The 24,347-nt window shown below is 29.2% G+C and overlaps 1 protein-coding gene across 2 annotated transcripts in view; it reads left to right on the top strand.

Annotated features, from left to right (window-relative positions):
• LOC107445468 (elongation factor 1-beta) overlaps positions 1-24,347 on the top strand; it is a 71,744-nt gene that overhangs the window by 29,336 nt on the left and 18,061 nt on the right. Inside the window, exons 3-7 of one of the 2 annotated variants that reach the window (XM_016059859.4) lie at positions 107-175; positions 6,134-6,215; positions 6,865-6,944; positions 16,428-16,526; positions 24,040-24,106. In XM_016059859.4, coding sequence (XP_015915345.4) covers positions 107-175; positions 6,134-6,215; positions 6,865-6,944; positions 16,428-16,526; positions 24,040-24,106 — 397 coding nt within the window. The remainder of the gene's footprint in view (positions 1-106; positions 176-6,133; positions 6,216-6,864; positions 6,945-16,427; positions 16,527-24,039; positions 24,107-24,347) is intronic. The other variant, XM_087154968.1, reaches the window with a different exon arrangement.

The raw sequence follows: 24,347 nt of genomic DNA, 5'->3' as shown, positions 1-24,347 counted from the left end.
ATTTTTCTGTTTTGTTTTAATGTTGCTCTTTCCACTAATATGTAAAAGCATTTGTATTCTAACTAAACTGGCATGGCTTAACATCCCTTTTCTTTCTTCATGTTAGGGGAAGCCAGTATCCTCACTTGTTTCCGACATTGTTAACGCTCGTGAGAAAATTAAAAATATACTCTCAGTGAGTAATTGCTTTGAATGATTATAATGTGTAAAATATTATTTATAAAATGAATTTAGAAATATGAAAATAACTTTTACAACTGTAATTTATTTCATTATGTGATTGAAATATGTTAAGTTCAGTAGCTAATGAGATATTCTGTTATAGAATAAGATAAAGGTGGTTTAAATGCAAAATTCATTGGAAAAGGAATTATTCTGGTAGAAATTTTTTTAAGTACTTTTGTTTCATTGACAAAAAAAGATTAGTTATACTTACATAATATTTCATTTTGTTTTATTGGCAACTTAGCATAATTTTGATAATTAGCACATTATCTAAATTCAAACAATATTTGGCTTGTCATATTAAAAATTTGGTCTTGATAAATTATCAATTATAAATTTGAAGAAGCTGTAATGACATTGCTCAGAATTATTACAATCTTTAACTAAGTTATAAATTATTATAAAATCAAGTTATACTATTAATTTTTAAAAGTTATCAAGCTGATTGATGTGTTTAATCAGTTACAATTTCCTATACAATAATCAGAAATAATTTTCAGGACTAAGTATTCCGAATTTCTTAGTTTTAGAGTTATGCATTTGATTAACTGTCTGGCTGATTAAATCAAAGCTGGGATCAGTGGCATATCTGTAGAATTCATACATTTAACAAAAATAACGTTTCATTATTGTGCAGTGGCACTAGAGGCAATCTAGGATTTCTACATAGATGTTTATTTTTCTGAAACACTTGGACAATTGATTTTTGACAAATTTCAGTTTTAAGTTTTTGTTTATATAATTTATTTCAAAATATATTTTTAATATAAAGTTAAAAAAATAATTGTTGGGCAAAATTTGAAAATTAATTACAATGCTTTTCACATTGAAAATAATGAAATAAAAATAATTTTGTATTACATTAAATTATCTTTTTATTGAAAGCACAAATCAAAGTGAAATATAAATTTTTGAGAGCGTTCAAAGTAGTCAGTAGAATGATAAATATGTAAATAATTTATATTTAAATCTTTCTTCTGTGCAATAAGCAAAAGAAAAATTCAACATCTTTAACCCAGCTGGTCCCTAAAATAAACACATGATTTCATACTAAACTAGATTCAGTGGGGTGCCAGCTCATGGAGAGCCAAGGCCTACAGTGCCCATCTCAGTTTTCTTGACCTTGGGCTCTGGGGTGCAAGAGCAGATGTTCTGGTTGGGTGGTCAGCAGAACGTAGAACCCTCAGTGTTTAGTCCCCAAGCATGCTTGGTACTCATTTTATCAACCCACGGAAGGGATGATAGGCTTGAGTCAACTTTGCCCGGCCCGAGGATCGAACCAAGGACCTGTGGCATTAAAGCTCAAAGCGCTACCACTGAGCCACCAGGCTCATGATTTTATACTATTTAAATATTTTTCATGCAACTTTTTTTTAAAAATTGATACTTATTTACCAGATACAATTAAAATTTTCATGCCTTTTGCTGGAATCTCAGTGTTTACATATTCTAAGCAATGATTACTTATGTTATCTTAATATTATTATTAATATGCCAATTAAAATTTTAATAGGAAATCTTGTATCTGTCACCAGGTAGAGTAACAGAAAATGACATTTTAAAGAACGAAATTCAGGAGGCTTAATTCTAAAAGAATGCTAAAATTTTATTTGGTTTTAACTTATCTATTTGGGTAAATATTATTCATTCAATTAATTATGGTAACATGCATGATATAGTAAAAAAGCACTAAGCATTAAAAAAGCTTTTGCTTCTTAAACCAAATTCAGAACATTCGAAATAGCTGTTTATTTTTCTTTTCTAAACAGTCTTAATTGGTAAACAAATATCACTGTTCATAAATTCTAATTGTGAAGTTTAAAAATAATGTAAATAAGTATGGTAACAGATGTATCAATATTTAGTTTTGAATGATATTTTCTAATTTGACATTTTTTTTCATATTTGAAAGTGTACTAATGCTTTTGTTATCAAGAAAAATCATTTAAACTTTCTAATATCTTAGAAATTTTTTTTTTAGACAGCGCTTTTTTTTTTTTAAAAAAAAGCCCCATTACCAACTTCAGTAACAATAAAATATAATGTATTTGATGTGCAGGAAGGCATCTGTGCTGGAAAATCAATGAAATTATTATCAACAGTTGCAGAAATCAAGGAAATTTAATAAAATGAGTCTGAAGAAATCTGGGAAACATTTTTCTAAGTATTTGTGGCCACCCTGTAAATTCTTCATATGCTATTTATATAACTTTTAACTTAGACATAAAAAAAAAATTGAATCAATTTTGTACTTATGTAATAAGTGAATTGATATTTTTTTCTTCCTTTTACAGGTTTGTAGAATAAGTTAAAACTCTTGTATAATTGAGTGTTAACATAAAAACTATTATTTTTTTAAAAAATGATCTGGCTAAATTTCTTTGAACAGTATTTTTAGAAATTGTATCTAACCATTCCTTAGTGTAAATTTGAACACTTTTCATTAAAAATAGTTTTCTTTTAGCTTTTTGAAAGTATTTTTGAATAAATAATCTAGCTTTTACTAGTTTCTAAAATTAAATGTTAGTCTATTCTTGCGTGCTGAAGTAAAATTGCATAAGGCCATAAATGCAAACTTTCAACAACATGCAAATTTTATTTGGCAAGTTGTCAACCCCTCTCAATTATAACTTAAAATTGATTATATTATATAACTTAAAATTGATTATTGCGACATCACATAAAAAATATAAATTTTTTTTTTAAATTCAGTTAAAAATAAGTTTATTATTTAGTTTTATGATCAAGAAGGTGTGGTTTAAGTACTTAAATGTTTATCTAAGCTTATAATTTTCAAAATAAAACTAGGATGCCATTGTTCCTATCTCTTAAATAAACTAATTTTCATATAAACCGTTTCTTACCTATTAAATAATTAATCCTAAGAAATTGAAGCAGTAAGATATTACTTAAAACCTTAATTCGCATAAAAAACATACAAATTGGAAAAAAACAGTCAACATGTTTCAAGCGCTCAAAAATGGGTGCTTATTTTTAGTTTTGCCAAACATCAATGTGAAAAAACAAAAGTGATTTGAAAAATAAATGTACATGTTATATTTCAAATCACTTTTGTTAATCTTTCATGCCTGGCAAGCAGGGTTGGGTTTTTGACGTCAAAAAGTGGTTTTTGACATGACAAGGGTATAATACTGGTTTAAACCGTCAAAAACCCGTCAAAAATGTCAAAAACTAAAGTTTGCCAAGAAAATATATAAACTTCAAAACTACCAACAGTTGCCATGCATTATATTGAAATTTAATTATACTATAGGTAATCAGCAGGTTTTAAAATATTTTTTTATTAAAATTAAGGTAAAATAACAGATTTAAAATCTCAGAAATTTATATTCAAATGCATGTGCAGAAAAATATTGCACAACTATTGTTTATATATTTATATTTAAAAAAAAAATTTTTTTTTTGATACTTAAGAAAATTAAAAGTTTATTACTATGCATTTTTGACATATAAAGAACATATAACTAATATTTATAAGGAACTTACAAGTTATGTTGTATAAATACAAACTTGATACAAGTGTATAAAAAATTTCTTTTAATGTTTTACCGAATATCTTTATTATCCAGTATGTTAATTTGAATTTAAAAGTAGTTATATTTATGAATAATGATAAATATAATTCATATTGTTTATTATATTTATTTATAACTATTACACTTATCATTTTAGAACAATTTTTATCTCTTAATTTTTTTTCTCCACTTGTATTAAGAATACAAATAATGCATATCTTGAAAGCAAGAAGTAATTATTCAACAGCTGAATATTTAGATATTCAACAAAACTATATCGTATTCAGCAAAATGAAATTCACAAGTATTTGGATAAACTAAATTTTCAGCATGGTAAATGAATAGGCTGAATATACTGTAAATCGACACTAACTACTCTGTGTATTTAACAGAAAGCACTTAAATTTGTATTGTCTTATGTTAAAAAGATTATTAAGAAGATTTAAAAGAATATTAAAAAGATTTTTCTTTAAAAGATGTCTAATGTACAAAACTGCTAATGTTTATCTTTAAAAATGTCTAATTTTTAGTATAATCTATACTATACACTAAATTTGGTTATAAATAAATTTCTTAATAATATCACTGCAGATTTTCAATAACACATGAAAATGAATGCATAATATTACAAAAGATGTAAGTTTTCAAAAGTACAAGATTTTGGTTACCATTCAAAATATAGGTGTTTCTTCAAAATTTTAAATTTATTTTTTCTAGAACATTTAGAAACACTATCCTTTATAAAAAATATATAAATTTTATGTATTAATTAAATTTCACATATGAATATAGGTTTTCGACATTTTTGACAGTGAGGTTTTTGACGTGACGGTTTAAACTATGGTTTAAACTGTCAAAAACTGTCACATGTCAAAAACCTGCCAACTCTGCTGGCAAGTCTTAAAAATGAGTAATTAATTTTGAGCACTTAAAACATGGCGACTGTTATTTCCAATTTGTATATTTTTTAAGCGAAAAAAGTTTTTATTTAGTAATAGTTATTAACCTTTTCCGATTTATTCTGATTCTGTTGTTAGTTATTCTAAAATATGCATTTTTTTTTTTACCTAATTGCTCTTTGACTTGCACTTAAATCTGGTAATTTAACTTATCATTGTTACATAATTTATTCGGTTTGAAAAGAAAGTATATATTTTTTATTACCATTCCAGATAGAAAAAAAAATGACCAAAACAATAATATGGAACTGTTGCTCTGAATTATTCCAAAACCAATGAATGTTGCGGTTTTGAACAACCAAATACTCAAATCACTTTACTGAAATTAGTTTTGTAGGTGCAACTTACTAAAGCTTATTTTTTCTGAAACTATTTAAGTCTATAGTTAAACATTTTGGAGTAAATTCTGAGTTAAAGATTAATGTTCTTTATTTTAAAAAAGCTAAAATCCTGTGCCTTGAATTTAAAATTTTTTTTTATTTAGATATACTTATTAAAAATTGTACTGTGCTTGTGAAATTATTGAAAGTTCTTATTTCTCATCATAAGTTGTATTATTTAAGTCTATTAATTGACAATTAAAAATTGTTATCCAAAATTATACTCACATCAAAAATTAAGGACTAAAATTATAGATCAACTGAAGTAGATGAACCTGAAAAATGACATTTAATTAAAATAAATAAATGAAATCAACAAATGGAAGTAAAAAATTTGCTTTCAAAATATTATTTACCATTAAAATCCATCTAGCCGGATAACTTGTTTTATACTTAGTGTTAAGAATAACTTTAATAACCAGTAAAAAAAGATTTTTTGAGGTTTAACGTGTTCTTTCAATAAGTTCTTATTGAAAAAGAAGAAAATTAAAATTTGTACATAGATACACATAGTTAATTTGATATTTTAAAAAAAATTTTGCTTATAAATATATGTTTTAAGAAAAATATTGTGATTTTTTTAGTGTAGTAAAAACTATTTGTTTCTATTACATCATTCTGAGCAATTATGATTTAACAGAAGGATTTTAGCTCCTCTTATCTTGTAAGAAAATCATTTAATTGCAATTATTAGGTATAAATATATTTTTTGCAATTTAAATAGTCATTTACATTTAAGCATTTAGTTATATAGCTATTAAATTGCACAAATTATGTATTTATATGCAGATTAAACATTGGTGATTTATTCTTTAATCTTTAAATCCTGATATAATTGCAATAGTTTAAAAATAATTATTATAAATGATTTAAATGTTATACTAACGTAAGACCAGTACTTTGTTTTGATACACCTGTTGTAAATGGGAGAAAAAATAGTTTATTTGTTTAAATTTCTAAAAATTTAATTGATTGGTAATTAATCATTATTTTTTTGCATATAGTATTTTATTCACTTAGATTTTTGTTTTAGGGTGATGTTAAAGAAACTAATAATTCTGAAATTGTACAACGATTACAAAAGCTTTCAGATGAAAACAAAGAAATGAGAAAGAGTTAGTATTATTTTTTTTCCTTATTATTGATAACCAGCAAATTTATCCAAATATTTTGTAAAATATTAACATAAACAAATTTTTATAGTTCTTTAGATATTAAAAAATAAACTAAGTAAATTTTGTACATTTCATACATTGATTCGTACAGAGAAATTCCTAATAGTGTGCAAATTAATAATCTTTAATAGATCATTTGTGACAATTATCTGTTTGGAATGAAAATTATTTGGAAAACATATTGTGGATGAAAAATGAAAAGAAAAAAACTTGCTAATTCTAGTTTCAAAATCTTAAGTTTTGTAGTTAGAAGGGGACATAAGAAAGTTCTCCAGGAGGGCATTCTTTAGGTAAATATCAGTCTCACATAGATTCCCCAGTGATCTTTTCTTATTTCTCCACCAATTTATGTAATTTATTACATCATTTGATGTTGAAGTACATGAGGTCTTGAGTACCTGAAATTGCTCAAAGCTTGGTGTACTATAACCAAGCTTGTTTCTTGTTCCTTCAAACTTAATATTTCATCCATCCTGTTTAAAAAATTTGGTCCAATAACAGAATTTTATGTTACATTTCCTGCTTTTTCCTAATCAAGATTTGCTTTCTAGAATTACATTTTAATATAACATATTTCATTGTTTTACAGCAATGTCTGAAATGTCTTCTAAGATTAAGATTCTAGAAGATATTATGAGGGAAATAACTCTTTCAAAAGGTGATATCAAGGTAAGTTGAAACCACTCTTTGTTAACATGAAGAAAACTTTACAACATTTCTCAAATTGTTTAACTTGATTATTTATGCATCATACATAGCTGCCAACTTGGTTTTCTAGTAGACTTTTGGATTTTATTAGTTCATCTTGGTTTAATCAGAAATTTCCTTGGTAATCAGAAATTTCCATATCAGAAAATTATTAAATTGGGAAAGCTCTAAAAAGTTCCTGCACTCATGCCAACTGTTCTGTATTTTCTGAGGTTTTTTCTAAAAACTTGATATTAAATGTTTCAGCCAAGTCTTATTTTCTTCGAAAAATTCCAAATTTCTGATTCAAAATTGACAAAAATGCACTTCGCAACTGCATTTTGGCCTGTGATTGGCCATTTGAATCAAGTGATGAAATTGTCGAATGAACTGCAGTTCAGCTGCATGGCATGTTCAGCTGCATGGCTTCTCAGATGCTTGTTTTTCTATGCATTTTTTCTAAGGAGTGTTTCAAAATGCCTAAAACAGCTGACCGGACTGTACTGGTCGGGGACCTGACCTCACATCAGAAGGGTCCTGGGTTCGAATCGCGGACAAGGCATGCATCTTCTTTCAGTCTCAGTAGTATCTGTTCTTTCTGTGAGAGCAATGTTGGCCCACCTAATACGGTTCCTCTGAAATAGTGTCCAACAAGTCTGCCCTACAGATACCTGAGTGACTATTGTCGAATGAGTGGGCATTGGGGGGAAAAAAAACATGGTCAACAGTTTAAATTTGATTTTTCAGAAACGTGCCCAGTTTCACAGAAGTCAATCATGCTTATTGTCAGCTTGTAATGTTAATTTTAATAATGCGTTCTGGGAAGGACATTTCAAGGCTCTCGTTTTGTAGAGAAATGTATTATTCAATCATCAAACTGCAATTTGCATTCACTATTTTTGGTTTTAGTGTTATTAAAACAAAGGCTTTATTTGTAAATTTTTAAATCAAACTTAATCATCCTTTGTAGCTTCCAACTCTACTGGATTTTTCAGTAAACTACTGGATTTTGTCAGTTTATCCTGGTCTACTGGTTTAATTAAAATTCTTCTGGTTTTTGTACATTTTAGAAAATTCCCTGAAATTGAGTAAGCTTCCTAAAAAAATCCCTATTGAAATAGAATTTCGCACAGATTGTTGCTTGCTTGAGTATTTAAATAAGTAATGCTAATACATTAGGAAGCAAACCTCATTTATAGAAATCAGTTCTAAACTTTTTTTGTTCCAAAATGTTTAAGATTATTTTTTTTGAACTATCGTTGATGAAATAAACGCCTATTAATATTCGAAATTATGAGTGAACATAATACATAACATTTCAAGTCTGTTTAATGTCTATCATAACTGGAAAATATTGCAGTTTTTGATTATAAAAATCCCTATGTGTAAAATATTTAGTACAATATACACTTCAAACCATGCTGGTCTTGAATAATTTAATGTTTTTATTTTTTATTTTTTTAAATTTAAATTGTATGATATTTTCTTGCATTTCAATAGTATCAGTTACAGTTAAAATAATCTTTTTGAACTTTTGTTCGTCGTTTTATTTTCTTATATAATTTTATTTATAGTAAATTTTAATTTTTAATTCAAAAAAATATTGAAATATATGAAAATATTGATAACTTTAAGCATGGCGCAAAGATGCCAACTGCTCTGGATTTGACAAAATATTTAAAAAAAGGTATAGAACTGCACACTTTTTGCAGATTTTCCGTTAATTTTGCCAATAGTTTTAAACCATTGGTTCTCAACGGGGGTGATACCGCCCCCCTGGGGGCGGTGGGTCTATGCTGAGGGGCGGTGAGCTTGTTTTGGGCAGTAGGGGGGCGTTGGGTATGTTTTGGGCGGTAGGGTGGCGTTGAGCATGTTTTGTCATTCAAATTTAATTTTAAAACTTGCAAATAAAATTATTAAATTAAGATTAATTTAATAAAAAAATTTATAATAAAGAAAAAAAGATTAAATTAATATAATAAATAAAGATTATCCTATACACTATTTGAATCAGCAATAAAATGAACTTATACGACACCTATTCTTCGATCTGAACCAACACAGCTCAGCGCATGAGCCAGTAGTTTTTGCCTCTGACTCATTCAAGCCATTTGGTGGAAATTGCAGTACATGCGCTTTCAGTATGAATGTTTGATTGGACCCGTGTTTCTTATAATGGTTTTTGTTAGCTTTCTTGCGATTTCTTTCCCCAGTTTCGATTAGATCTCATAGTTTATTTGGCCAGGTACGTACGCGAATTACTTCTTTATAGTATCATAAATTATTTATTAATTTTGAGAAGTAGTTGATTTTCTTTCATCGTTTGTATTTTGCTGACACCAACAATGTCGGTTGACAAAAAGAAGTGTCATCAAGACAGTGTCACGTACTTGAAGTTGGGATTTGTTCAATTACTGTTGAACTCTCAATTACCTATGTGTTTACTTTGTAATAAAGTTTTATCTAATGAGGTAAGGAAATCTTACCATTAGCAAGAGCATTTGCAAAAAACTAGATATAGATTTGTCATTTTTGACGAACGTCTTTTTCCACGTTTCTGAAGGCACATTCGGTCTCAGGGTTACAAGTAACGTCATCACAAAAATGCGACGATGGTTTGATCACTTCTTATAATATATCAAAATTTATTGCTAAATCTGGGAAAGCTCAAACCATCGGAGTAGAGTTGATACTGCCGGTTCTCAAGGAAGTTTTAGAAACAGCTTTACATCATCCAACGTAATAAAAAACTATCCCATAAGCAACGATTCAGTGCTGCGACGAAATGATGAGATGGTTAAAGACGTTGAAATTTCTTTATGCAAACTTTTGATGTCCAACGAATTTTCCCTTCAAGTTGATGAATCTACCTTGCCAGGTAATGCAGGCTTTACTGTAGGCATTGGTCCGGTTTGTAAAGAAAGGGGAAATTATTCAAGATATGCTTTTTGCAGGAATCTTGATTGTAGATATCAAAGGTAAATCTATTTTTAGTACTGTCAAAGATTATTTTAAGGAGAAAAATATTCCTCTTGCGAATATTATGTCCATTGCCACTGATAGGCTCCTGCAATGGTGGGTCGACATCGTGAGTTTATCTCCCTTTTGGAAAGGGAGGTACCAGATATTTTAGCTGTTCACTGCGTGATTCATAGACAGTATTAAGTAAGAAGAAATCTCAGTGACCGTTTGCATCAATCATTGCAATATGCCGTATCTGCTGTGAACAAAATTCACAGTAATGCTCTCTAAGATCGATTATTTAGATAACTGTGTGAGAAAAACGTGACGTAAATTCAATCGCTTGCAATATACACCGAGATTCACTGACTTTCCAAAAGCTTCTGTCTCACTAGGTATTGGAATCTTTTCGACTCTGTGCTTAAGTTCCTCGAAAACAGAAATGTAGCTCTAAGAGACAGATTGCTAGAGTTTAAGAAAGACTTCGGCTGATTTATCTGTAAAATTTAAGGGCATTAATTTACAACTTCAAGGCGACGAGCTCAATTCGATCCCTACAAAATAAGTTATTTTCGTCTTTCTAAAAAAACTGATTTTGTTTTAGCAGAATTTTGGTTGAAATGAGTTCAGCCATGCAGGGAAAATTCTCTCTGATGATGCAACATACACAAGAATATTGTCAACACCTTGACTCTTTGCACATGGACTTTTCTGACCATTTTAAAGATGTTTTGTTCCCTCGAAGTCCCTCAATGGGTTTATGAACCCTTTTGTAAATATTGAAACAGCTGAGGTTCAGATTTACGAGGAATTGGTCGAACTTTTAACTAATGAAGCTTTGAAATGGTGATCGTCTCACAGAATTTTTACTTAACACTAAAAAGACTGAAATACCTATATTGATCAAAAGCAGTCAAAATGACTGCATAGAATAACTAATGTATAACTAAAGAAATTTGTTTAAAATAAGATTTAATATTTTTGTTATTATTTTCAGTTATATAACAAGTTATTTGTAAATATTAACAATAAAAAAATTATATGTTGTACAAAAAGTCACAAAATTCTAAGAAATTGTGTTATCATTGTTTTTCTAATTGAAATTAAAAAGCAGTCAAAATGACTTCCATGGGCAATCCAGTGTTAAAGGTAACAGTCGTCTCTATCTTGGACTGTAGACTATCGTTAAAAATTTTTGAAGTTATACTTCTTATGCGACTTCCAACAAGGTTGCGTTAAACGTTTAACGCTACATTTTTATTGGCCGGGAAATCACGTGGTAGGATCCAGTTTTCCCTCATTCATTTCCATATTGTTTCGGTTCTCACTAGCATAAAAATAATAAAAGTCATAAAAATATTGTTTTTCTATAAATACTTTTTTAGTTTGATTTGATACACATACAATTTAATAGGATAGTATTTTTTATTTTCAAATTTAGTGGATAACAATTGTAAAAAATGAGTGAAAACAATCCCACGGACAATGCGACGGATTTAAGGTTATGTCAAGGTACGTCTCTTGTGAATATCAATTGAGTGTTAGGTTTCCTCTTTTGAAATTACATTATGACGCATTCACATACATTATTAATACAAATACATTTTCCATGGCGAGACGATGAGGCAATCAGAAGCACTTCCACTGGTTCAAGAGGTCCAGGAGGGAAAAATGCGCAATATTACCGTTATTACAGAGCACGGAAGCGAGAGGAGCAGAAAAAAGAGTCGTTGAATAGAACTAGTGATCCTTCTACGACTGCTGATTCTTCTACAATTAACGTCGCAGGTTACGAAGTTTAACTTCTTCCGCGCGGAGGGACTCCACGCACTATTTTTTTTAAATTGCCTTCCCTGCCTGCTAACTTGTCGAATGTGGATTCAGTGCTGTTACCGATCTTGTCACAAAAAGAAGAAATCGACTCGAAATTGTGCAAACGTGGGTATTTGCATCTTCATCTCACTAAAAGTATTGAACTGAGCGTTAAGGAATTGGTTCCGAACCATTAAGTACAATCATCCTACTAATATAGTTACTTGAATATTTCGTTGATACTACTTTTTAGTGTAACAAAATTATTTTGAGCGTTATTTTAATTATCTAATTTAGAATAAATTATTCTTTTTAAGCATAGGTTTCTTAGTTGTATTTTTTTTTCATCAAACGTATTTATTTTGATCATAACAAATAGACGGCGATTACCTGCCGTGAGAAAATTATCGAGTTAATTTATTCTTTTTTAAAAAACCAAACAAATTGAAAGCGTAAAAAAATTGCTTAAAAAATTTGCCTCTTATAATTCAGCACAAATCCCTCCGTCCCCATGCTCAAAATAACAGGATTTTTATAAAGGGGGGCGTTGAAATATTTTTCGCTCCTTAAGGGGGCGGCAACGTTAAAAAGGTTGAGAACCTATGTTTTAAACGGATGAACACAGCTCAACTGAGCTAAGTGGTGTTTCACATAAGCCTTTCAATTATTTAAAAGTAGTGGGGAGTAAAAACCCTACAATTCAATTTGCTAAACTAAGAATTATTCTTAAAAAGGCTACTGCTCGAAAATATTTATCCTCAGTCTGGAGCAAGTTGGTATCTTTACATGGAGTATTGTTTCACGTCATAGCTTACTATCAGTGTCTGTACAATTATTACTCCTTATGTGTCTTCTTAAAAGTTGGCATGTTTGAAATTGCTCTTATATTCAGCTTACTGCTTGCTTAGAAGTTTTAGAAAGTGTTATTTATATAAAAATATTTTGACAACCCAGATTGCCTAGAAATTTGCAAATTTTGTATAGGTGAGATTTATAAAATCTTTAGGTGTTCCCTATTAATGTATAAATTCGTACAAGTGCAGGGGGCTGATTTCGTGCTGCGGGAAAAAATTCGGATTTCCGTAATTTTCGCTAACAGTTTCCGAAGATCGAAGGTCCAGACGTTTCAAAAAATCGTTGAATACAGAAGTTTCCGGAAATCAAATTTTCAAAGGTGGAACTTAAAAATACAGTTTATTTTATTTGTTTGTAAGGGAGAGTCAGAGATACTTTATAAGCTTATATTCATGATTAATATTCATTTTTTTATCAGTAAATAGTTGTTGTAATTGTAAACTCGAGAAAGAAAGACATATTTGTAAATTTTAATTACTTCTCCAGGTCATCATAGGTATGTATGTGTAAAATTTTAAATATTCAGTTGAGAACTATTTATCCGGTATTCAGATAACCGGGAAAAATTTTGCTTGGTTTTCCCGCCATTTTAAACTAGAACGAGTTGAACGATTATGAAAAAAAGAAGCGGAAATTGGACTCATCCTTGAAGTTGAGTAGAGGAAAATGTGAGGAAGGGGAGAATTCCCCCCCATTTATCCAGAGAACCGTCATAGCCTCCGTGACCTTGAAGATCGAGAGGAGGCAGGGAAGGAAGGAATGTTTTATTTTCTCCTTTAGGCTGTCAACAGAAGATGAAAGAGAAAAATATATTAACTATTTGGCATCGATTAATAAAAATAGAATCTTTTTCTTTTGAATAAATTCTGATTCTTTGGAAGTGCGGTATCATTTGCAAGTCTGCTGTAATTAAAAATCGTGTTTTTATCAACAAAAAAAAAAAATAAATAAATAAATAAAATAAAAGGAGAATTGTTTATCAATTTAAAAATAGGATTATTTTATGAAGCAGATTGCAGTTTTGTTTTTTTTGATTCCCCTACGTTTGATTTTTTTTTTCTTTTCACGATAAATTTCGCACTCAATAAATTAATCCTTTTTATTCATAAATTTTATCTTTAGGTTTTTTTTAAAAATTTCGTTGATCTTGCCTTGTTCCTGGTTTTAATATTTATGCTAGTGCCTTTTTTAACCCCTTAAATGCCGCGGGCGTATGTATACGTCTCGGCCAGACGATGCGTTAACTGCCGCAGTCGTATATATACGCTTTCTCGAAGTACAATGCTTTGCATTACGCTGCTATAGATAGAACTACACCCCCTATTTCAGAATGCAGTAAAAATGCATTACTGAATTCATTACTAATTTCGGAGGAGGGGGAATGGGAAAAGAATGTTATGGAAAAGTGATATCGTATTAATCGCTTGTGTGTATTTATTTGAGTAAGGTCGGGTTTATTCTTTTTTTCGCTTTTCTTTCCCGTATGTATTTGGTGCTTTTTATTCTTTCCATCAACGTCTTCAAAGAAAAATGCATATCGCGAAAATGTGCTGTTTGTTCAAGAAAAAAAAATTCATCGTGAATCCTGCTATCAGTGCGATGAATGCAGTGCGATGAATGTGATGTTGGTTTATGTGTCCAACCATGTTTCAGGATTTATCATACAACAGCTAAGTTTTAACATCTTTTATATTGTATTTTTATTATTTAATTTAAATTTCGTATTTTCTTTCTTTCCTTTTTCTTGTCTTGTAAAAGTAAACTGTTTTTAAATTGCAAAGCGTGCATCATTTTACCCCACCAAAACACCGTGTAAGAATGTGCACTTGAGCGAAAAATGGTGGCACTAGGGAGTGAATCACGTAGATTTTACTCGGCAGTTAAGGGGTTAACTATCGTTTCGGTTCGATAATTTTCAAGTGTTTTTATTTAGATTAATAAGTTAACCTTTTATTTTATCGTTTTGCCCCGTATAATTGGGTATAAAATATATTGCGTTATTTAATCATTGGCTTTGTTTATATTAGTTAATTTAGGAATTTTAATTATTTTTAAAAAATAAATATGAGAATTTTTTATTTTTTAAACTTGTTTTTCTTGTATGAACTTGCAAATTTTTTTTATTCTTTAAAATGTCATTTTTTTTTATTTCTTTTTAAATTTAGGAGTGCCTTTCTTTTTTCTCTTACTTTATGTGTTACGCTTTTTCCTTGTAATTTGGACTCGATAAAACATCGATTAACGACACTTTTTGGTCAATCCAGAAAACCGGGAAATTCAGACACCCGGGATAACGATGGTCCCGAGCATCCCGGATAATTGGTTTTCTACTATTTTAAGTAAACTAAGAAATATTGAGCAAAAGGAAAAAAACCTTGTTTTAATTTTTTTTCAATTTTTTTAAATTTAAACTTTTTTTTTTTTAATGCAAGAAATTTTCCAGAATTTTGACTTGGGCTCACAATCACCCGTGTAAGTGTCACACCATATCAAAAATACTGATATAATGCAAAAACTGACAACAGTGATAAATAAAAACCTAATGAAATAGTTTAATTTATTAAATAAATGAAAATAAATCAATTTTTAAGTTTCATGTAGCATTGTTAAATGAAGAGTTAGATGATGCAGCCATTCAATACCAATCTACAATAATAAAATTTTTTAAGAGTCTGGACCAAATTTTGGGAAGCAGTATGTCAAGTGGCGTAAAATATTGTGTATTAGCTGTCATATTTAAGTCATCGTGGTGGCTAGGATTGTAGTCCCTTGTCGTTCACAGTAATTTTTTCCATACCTTCAGTTGCATGTATAATTGATTATAGAAATCTGAGATACTTAATTTAAGCATGGTAGCACTTTGATCCATGTAATGAATTGAACTTGTGAGGCCTAGTTGTAAGAACGTTGAACAAATGCAGTCGTAATTTACTCCTTACTCTATTGGGTATGAACTTTTGTTATCTATGACTATGACTTTTAAGTGTGTGCAAGTAATGTATCAAGTATATGCAAATAATGTGTTCTATTGGTTTCTAATTATTCAAAGGTGTTCCATTGCATGCAATCTTATTAGTTTTATCTTCTGGAAAAACTTTATTATAGTTAAGTATTTTAATGATAATGATCATAAATTATTTTCAACTTGCCAATTCATCAAAAAATTAAAACAAACTAAGCCTTAAAATTACATTTACTTACGCGTTCAGAGAAATGGTTGAATTTTTTTGTTTTAATATTGTTAAATTCAGATAAAATTTTAGATGCTCAAATGTGTCCTCGTCTCTTCTATATGTTATTCAAGAATGTTATGATCAGATATCTGATAAACATTGTAAAAGATATTTATATTGAAGTTCATTCAGATTTTTGTATAAACTCCTTTTATATTAATGAAGAACTTAGCAGTTAAAATTCAAATTTTTTACTATTGTAAAGTAATTTTTGTATCTTATTTCTCTTGGATGACTCCTCGTAATTCTACATATAAGGAATGTTTTAAATAGTGACACTGTGCAATAGTTTATTTTGTATTATAAATTTGTCAGCAGCTATGTTTAAATTAAAAAAGTCTTATAATACAATACAGTGAAGCATTAATTAAAATAGTTCTTATAATACGATAAAAATGAGGAACTAATTCTGTTGAAATGTTTATTCACTGTAGAGGATGATTGATAGTCACATCATAGTATGGCCCTATTATTTAAGATAGTGATTACATCAATGTTTAAGACACAAAAATATACTTAAGTAAGTTTATAGTAGATGGGGAAGATAAGTTTTTTATGTAGTTATTGGAGATTTTGAGATTGTATAATTTTTTTTTTTTTTTAGGTTGCAAAACCAGAAAGTGTAAAACCTTTAAATGCTGCAAAACAAAATGGTCCATCTGCTGCAGATGATGATGATGTGGATCTTTTTGGATCTGATGAAGTAATATGCTAACTTTTTTGCAAAGCTTGGGGTTATATGTTTATTTTGCAAGTTTTTTTAAAATTTATTTCTGTTATTCTGTGTAGGAAAGCTTTTCTTAAATTATCTTCAGGATGCATTTCTGAAAAGTTACTCAAATTACCCAATATTTTATTTTAGTCATACAATAATTATGTATATAGTGTTATCATGCAATCTTTTAAGGTGAAATTGACTGTAAAAGTACTTTCTATTGATACAGCACTTAAAAGTTAATACAGTGTAACGTCCCATATCCGGACGTCCCTTTCCCGGAAGGGTCGATTTCCCGGACACTTTTTAACAATCAAAATAAACAAACATCTCTCCATCTTCCCCTTTATTAAAAAAAATATATATATATATCTTTTGACAAATTTTCTCTTTTTCTAGCTTGCACTGAACCTCTGATTTATGCATCGAACCCATAAATCACCAGAAAGGGGAAGTGAATATCTACCAAGACCATTGCGTGACCGTTAGTGACGCTCCTCCCTTGGAATGTAGGAAAAAGAGGGAGATTTGTTTTCAAAAGACCACAACTGAGTCCCCTCCCCCCCTCTTTTCCCATGCAGGTGGCTAGTAAAATAGGCATTTCCTGGAACCTTTTTATTGAAAGAAGAAATACTGTGGAAAAGGGTAAACGGGGCAAGCGTTAAGGTGGAGGGGGAGTCAGAATGGAAAATTTGAATAGGTCTAAAAGGAGACACGTCCTTGAGAAACAAAACATTCGTTCTTCCCCATACCATGTAATATTTAGGAGGCGGGGGAAAAAAGGGGGTAACATTCTTTCTTTAGCAGATTCTTTCAGTCATAAAAGAAAAAATAAAGAGAACCCCATCAGCGTGTCCCGCCTTTATGCTTGATTGATAGCCAATGATTGGAGAGAAAACAATAATTTGTTACTTCCCCACCCTCAACTTAAATGATCTCCTCTTTACACTTATTTTCTTTCACAAATAAGGAGGAAATGAATTTTTCTCCTCCATCTACCCACCTTAATGAATGACGGCAATTTCCCTTTCTTGCTTGAATCATTCTAGTTAAAAATGGCGGATTATAATTTTCATATGTCAGTTTTTTTTAGTTTTCTATATTTTAAGCAATAATATTTTTTTTCTAATATTTCATATTTTATTGATTAGATATTCTAATACTAAAACATTATTCCCCGTAAAAATAATGTTTATTTATTTTTTGCTTCTTAGATTTAGATCATTTTAAGCTTTGTTCCAGAATTTCCCCTTCCTGCTTGAATCATTCTAGTTCAAAATGGCGGATTAATATTTTCTTAACTGTTAAATTTTTTTCGTTTTCCATATTTTCAGCAATAATATTTTTTTTCTAATATTTTATATTTGATTGATTAGATATTTTAATGCTAAAACATTATTCCCCTTAAAAATAGTGTTTATTTATTTTTTGCTTCTTAGATTCAGATCGTTTATTAAATCATTTTAAGCTTTGTTTACCTTGGGGGTGTATTATATGGAAAAATCTATTATACGGACTTCTGGAAGTCCCACCGATTCCGGATACGCGACTTTACACTGTATTATTAAAATATTGAAGAAAACAGCTATATATCATCATAGATAAGATTCCAGAGTCAAAAATTCAAATTATTGATGGACCTTAAAATATGGGAAAGGAAACGCTAGCATTAAACTCTTCTGCCATTAAGTCGATTGTAATTTTTTCCACATTAAGAGCATTAAACCAAACTCTATGATTAGTTTCAATTATATGCTATTAGATATTAAGTAATCTGAAAGAAGATATTAAGCATAAGTGAAACTAATTATTTTCATTTCTTTCAAACCATGCAACTTAGAGTGCCAGTGAAATATTATGTAGTCATACATTAGAGGAATATTTATCCTCTCCTTGTTTCTGAAATTTTAAACCTTTTTGTGCACGTAAATTTATTTTTCACATTTAAATGTATCTTGTTTAAATCAAATCCAATTTTAATCCATTTATCCTTCCAATTTTATCCAATTTTAATTATTCCTTGTAATTTAAAAGATGTTACTTCAGATAAACATAATAGGCATTACTCATATTTTCCCTTGACAGCAAAATTATGCAAGTGGCAAATGCAAGTGCTTCTGCAATATTTAAATAGTTTCCAGATTTGATAATAAATCAGTTTTTTTCTTAAAAAACCTACTCCTTAGTTTTCTTTTCTGTGCTTTTGTTTTCAAGCTTTTTTTTGGATTTTAAAACTTGTTTTCTTTTTTTAAAAAAAAAAAATCTATATGCAATTAATGAGATGATTGGAATTTCTTTAAAATTGTGCAAAAGGAAATTTTTTACTATGTACAAAGAATATTTAAAAGCATTAAATTGTCTTTTTTTATATATTTTAAATTTTTGACAGCAATAAAATTGATGACTGACAGGTTTTTTTAGTGGAAACTTTAAATGGATAGTTTATTTTTCTTCATTAATCACTTAATGAATGTGTCGTTTTTTTCTGAATTACAAGTTTTTATTAACCCCAAGATTTTTTATCAAGCATTTAAGTAATTCATACTATTTATGTTTTTAAATTTCTACGCCCTTTGCCATATTTTACTATCAGACTTGTTCAACTTCGTATTAAAATTCTAAATTAACCTGGTGATTTATTTTTTACAAATCACTCACTGTCATTTTTATGCTTGAAGATGTAACTATTGTATTTCGGCAAAATTTACTGTTAAAAATATTAGATTAATTAAATTAGATTTCCATTTATATATTTACCCAATATGAGTCGATAAATGAAATTATTATCAAATTATTTTCAGAAAAGATTGTAATGATCATCTTTAACCTCTTAAAGCACGAATTGGTAAAAAATTATTGAATATTTTCTTTTGTTGACAGAAAATAAATATATATCAGACATGCCAACTGCTCCTGATTCTCCGGAGTTTCTCTGGAAAAATAAGCAAAATTGATTGCTCCGATTGAAAAACCATTTTCTTCGGAAAGACATGAAATTCCGGTAAAAAAAGTCTTAAAAAGTCCTTACACGCGTCAGTCCAAATGTTCCAACGATATTCTTGCTTTTGATTAGTTCTTTGAATCACATGACATGGATGACCAATCAGCTGTCTTAGAGCATTTTCTACTCACAGAGAGCTATAAGCAAGACTTATTTATTATCTATCTCGGCCATTATTCATTCTTAGCATTTGTGTGGGGAAGTTGTTTATTCTTCGTTTTTATCAGTTAGTTGTTGTTTTGAGTTAAAGTTCATCTGAAATGGCGAATTCGGTAAAGCCAAAATATGATCAGCAGTATAAAGAAGCTTATTCTGAGGCATGGCTTATTTTTAAAAAAAGTATCATTAAATCATGTATTTTGCCAAGCATGTGATTTAGATTTTAATATATCGCATGGCGGTCTAGATGATTGTCGTCGACATATTGATAATGCAAAGCTGAGGAGTTATATCGGTTATATGATCGCTTTTTATAAAGCGAGAGGACTTAATTGTAATTAAAACTGAATTATTGTGTTCTTTATTTTGCTTTTTTAAAATAAGTTTTTCCTTTAATATTTGATTTACATTTTTAAAGAACTCAGTTTCAGTAATATTTTGTTTGGCATTTCAGTTCCTCATAATTTTTTTTTATATATATTTTCAACAAATCAGCTTAGGGATTGTTAGTTATTATTATCTTTTTTTATTGTGCTGAAAATTCTCTGACAAGCAGCAGCATTGTTGTGTTTCTTATTTTTATGGTCTATAAATTATGTTCTTATAATTTATCTTATATTTTTCTTTGTCTTATTATTGTGTAATTTTTTTTTTCAATTCTTAAGGATTCAGTTTTGAATATATATCGTTTGCTTAATTTTTTTCAAAATCCTAAGTTTTTTTAAAATTTTGAAACCTTTTTTTTATTTAAATTTGTGCATGACTTTTTTTTTTTTTTTTTAGAGCTCACATACTGTCAATTCTTTATTTTATAATTTCAATGTATACAAAGTTGAAGTTGATTAGTGAAGAGTTGGTTGTAATTAAATTATTAGACTTTTAAAAACTTGATTTTATTTTATAATTTTCTTGGAGTTGTGTAAGTTTAGTATCAGCATATGTAATTAAACAAGTATATTGACCTTTAAGAGTGTGAGTTTTTTATTATTTTAACCATTTTAATTGTACTTTTAATTTATAAGACATTTAAAAATGTATGCATTTAATTTTAAAAGTACAAATTTAATCCCGGTGTATTGATTTATGGTGTAGTCTAATCGCGATAATTGCTCCTGACAAGTCTTCCTGGAAGTTGGCATGTCTGATATAGGTATAGTGTAAGTTATTTTTTGCAATTTCAGTTGTGGGGAGTGACAAGGGAGCAGGGGTTGGTATAAAAGTTAAAAAAATAAATAAATTACTGTAAAACAAAGTTTAAACAATTTGGTTTCAGGTTTATTTTGAATTTCAAGATATTAAAATCAAATTAAATCAACTAAAGAGATCATCACTTTCATCGCTGAAACATTCTGATAAATTTGCATATTCAAAATACTCAGTCACTCATTATCGGAAAACTTTCTCAAAACAACTTACAAAAACACCTTGTAATAATTAATTAATGATTAATTGTTTACTTTTATATTTAGCACAATAAAAATGGATATATAACATTTTCCACACGAAACAACTGCTTTATAACATAGAAATCCTACCAATGTTATAGCTGATCATCAAAATGCACCACATGGTTTGCACAAAAATGCTGCATAATGGTGTCATTTATGGTAAATAAATTTAATTATAAGGTAGCCTATCCATTTTTACTTGAACAAATCTCAGACAAGCATTAGAAATAAAATAACGAGTGATACAAGATCGCCAGTGTGAGACATGGGCATGTGCAAGTTTGCCAGTAACTTTCGCCCAGCAAATGCGTTAAGGGGTTAATGTAGACACCATTGATTATAGAAAAAATTGTTGCAGCTTTTTCTCATCAGTCTAATGTATATATGATTTTTTTTAAACTGTTCAGTTTGATAGTTTTAACTAGTTTCTTGTGCAGAAAAATGTCACATTGAAAAAATCTAATTTTAAAATCCATGCAAATCTTTGGTAGACAAATACGATCATAAAACTATGTAGGCATGCAGGTGAATCATCAATAGTTATGTGCATAAAAAAGTGATTCTTCAACTGCGAGAGTTGGCAAAACAAAATAATCTATTAAAACAGTACTCTTAAAGACCATCTGAAAAACTATTTTAGTAACTACCTTTAAAACTACGTTTTTGTGTGGAATCATTGCTAACGGTTTGGGTCGAGAAATGTTAACTCAATCAAGCAAGTGGTTCAGAATTTGAAGTACCTTATAAAGGTGTTTAAAAATATTGAGAGTTTAAAAGCCATGTGGAAATCTGTAACATTAGCTACTGAAATAGTGATTGGTGAGTCAGTCTATATAAAAAGTGATTTTCTAAATGTGTGATTAGAATTTCGCAGTAAACCATGAAATCTTATTAAATTATTGAGATTTTAAAAACTGTCGAATTATGTAGTAATAATTGTCAAAAAAAAGTTGTCATAAAAATGGTTAAAATGTATTAAAGTTTGAAAAATAATGACAATTTACTTTCCTCATTACCATGCATTATTGCAAGTCTAGTACTTTAAGCAAAATTTCACTATTTAAAAAACTAATAAAATTTAAATTTTTTTTTTCATAATTAAAATTGCATAAATAAAATTTTTTGGTTCCTGCATTGTTAATTCTTGAATTGATGTATAACATAAAAATCATAAATTTCAATTTTTTTCAGTTTTTTTTTTTTGAATTTGTTTTTATGCATGTGTATAAACATGGGTTATCAGAGAATCTTCTTGTTATAAAAGCATTCTACTCTGTAGTTTTAATTGCTCAAAATCGGCTACAGCTGCTATGTGAAGATTGAGCTAAGGGTTAAAAGCTCTGCTTAGAAAAAAAGAAACGAACGTCTAGAAAAGAAATTTCAGTGTTACAAATTAGTTAATGGTTGTTCTTCATCTGAGTGCCAATACAAGACTTGTGTGAAAGTGGCATTGTAGTAGTGAATTTTTTTTTTATTCATCAAGAAATACCATTGGAATAATATTTTAAACATATATTTTGTCTAGTTTTTTTTTATTGACTGAATTTATTTGATAGTGCTTGCAATGATTTCAGGGGAGGAGGAAGGAGTAATTATCTTGTTTGGTCTCAGAAATGACCATCCTTTTTGTAGTACAGTGCAACCTCGAAAATCCGGTCTGCTGGGGGGTTTGGAAGGTCCGGATTTTAGATACCTTACTTGAATTGATAGAATTATCGAAGTTTCAAATTCGCCAGGCCGATTTCGCGATTAATCACGCGTGTGTAGATCTCCGACGTCAATTTTAACATAAATATACTCTTTAAATAATAAGTGAAAGACATTAAAAATCAAACTTTCATCATTTTCCCCCCGCAATCGATCGTTTTTATCATAATATTAGCAATTAAAATAAAAAATATAGGCTTAAAACGGGAGCTGAATTTCAACTTATAACCGAAACAGATGCTTCTAGACTAGACTGTACCAGCTGATACTAATCCTTTTTTTCTTGGGGGGTGAAAGAACTTGTCCCCACCTCCTAAGCTTCAAGGTTAAGAAAGAACCAGTTTTCTTTCATCACAAGGGGGAAACACAAGGAGATGGAAGAATTCCTCCTTCTGAGGGGATTCCCCTTCAGGAGGAGGGGGATTCCCTTTTATATTCTTTGTTATTTATACAGAACTGATAAGAATGACTGGAATTTCCTTATCAGCTATGAGCTTTCATTCATTCCCCACCTCTACCTCTTCATCTACTGCATCATTGTTGCAAAAGAGTTGTGGGATTCCCCTTCAGGAGGAGGGGATTTCCCTTTATATTCTTTGTTATCCATACAGAGCTGATAAGAATGACTGGAATTTCCTTATCAGCTATGAGCTTTCATTCACACCCCACCTCTACCTCTTCATTGTTGGAGAAGAGTTGTGGTTTTGCATTAAAATTTATATTCTAAGCAATTTTTTTAAAAATTTTTCTTTTGAAATTTTTTTCTGAGGAAGTGGACGTATGAGTCCGGATTTTAGAGATTTCCGGATTTCAGAAGTCCGGATTTTCGAGGTCGTACTGTATATAAGATTGCAGGATATCTGTAGTTTAAGACTGGCACTCTAATAATTTAATAGATTAATCAGTTAAAATTTTCTTATAAGAATGACAAGTGTAAAATTTATGTTAAAATTTTTTATTTTTTATGTGTACATTTTATACTAGCCGTATAATTACTGTGTGTCAGTTTTTAATTTTATGATTTCATAATATTTGAGTTTTTTTTAAAAAAAAGAAAAATATGACTTTTCATTATTGGTTAAAATATTTCACAAAAAATGTTATTCAATCTTGTTAAGAGTTTAAAATTTTTTTTTTGTAAAGGGAACTTAACATGCGTTCTGTAACATATTTTTCTTATCTATAGGAAAATGAAGATGATGCACGTATAAGAGAAGAGCGGCTGAAGGCCTATGAAAATAAGAAATCAAAAAGTAAACAACACCTTTAGTTTTTCTTCGTGTGCATATTTTTGATTCCTTAATTTTTTTTTAAATGTTTTATTTATATCTTTATTTAATAAGCTTCTAATAAGTATCAGTAAAAAATCCAAGGTAAATAAGATAAACTCTGTTTCTTATTTATACTTTAGTTTTTTAAAGAAATTTTTTTTAACCTTTTTTGCCTGTACTATTTTCCTTGTCAGTCGGCCAGTATTATCCCCACATATTGACC

This window comes from Parasteatoda tepidariorum, chromosome 11 (genome assembly GCF_982258835.1).
Source record: "Parasteatoda tepidariorum strain Cologne lab strain chromosome 11, Ptep-v5.0, whole genome shotgun sequence".
Taxonomy (NCBI): Eukaryota; Metazoa; Arthropoda; class Arachnida; order Araneae; family Theridiidae; genus Parasteatoda; species Parasteatoda tepidariorum.
This window is presented reverse-complemented; position numbering and strand designations above follow the sequence as displayed.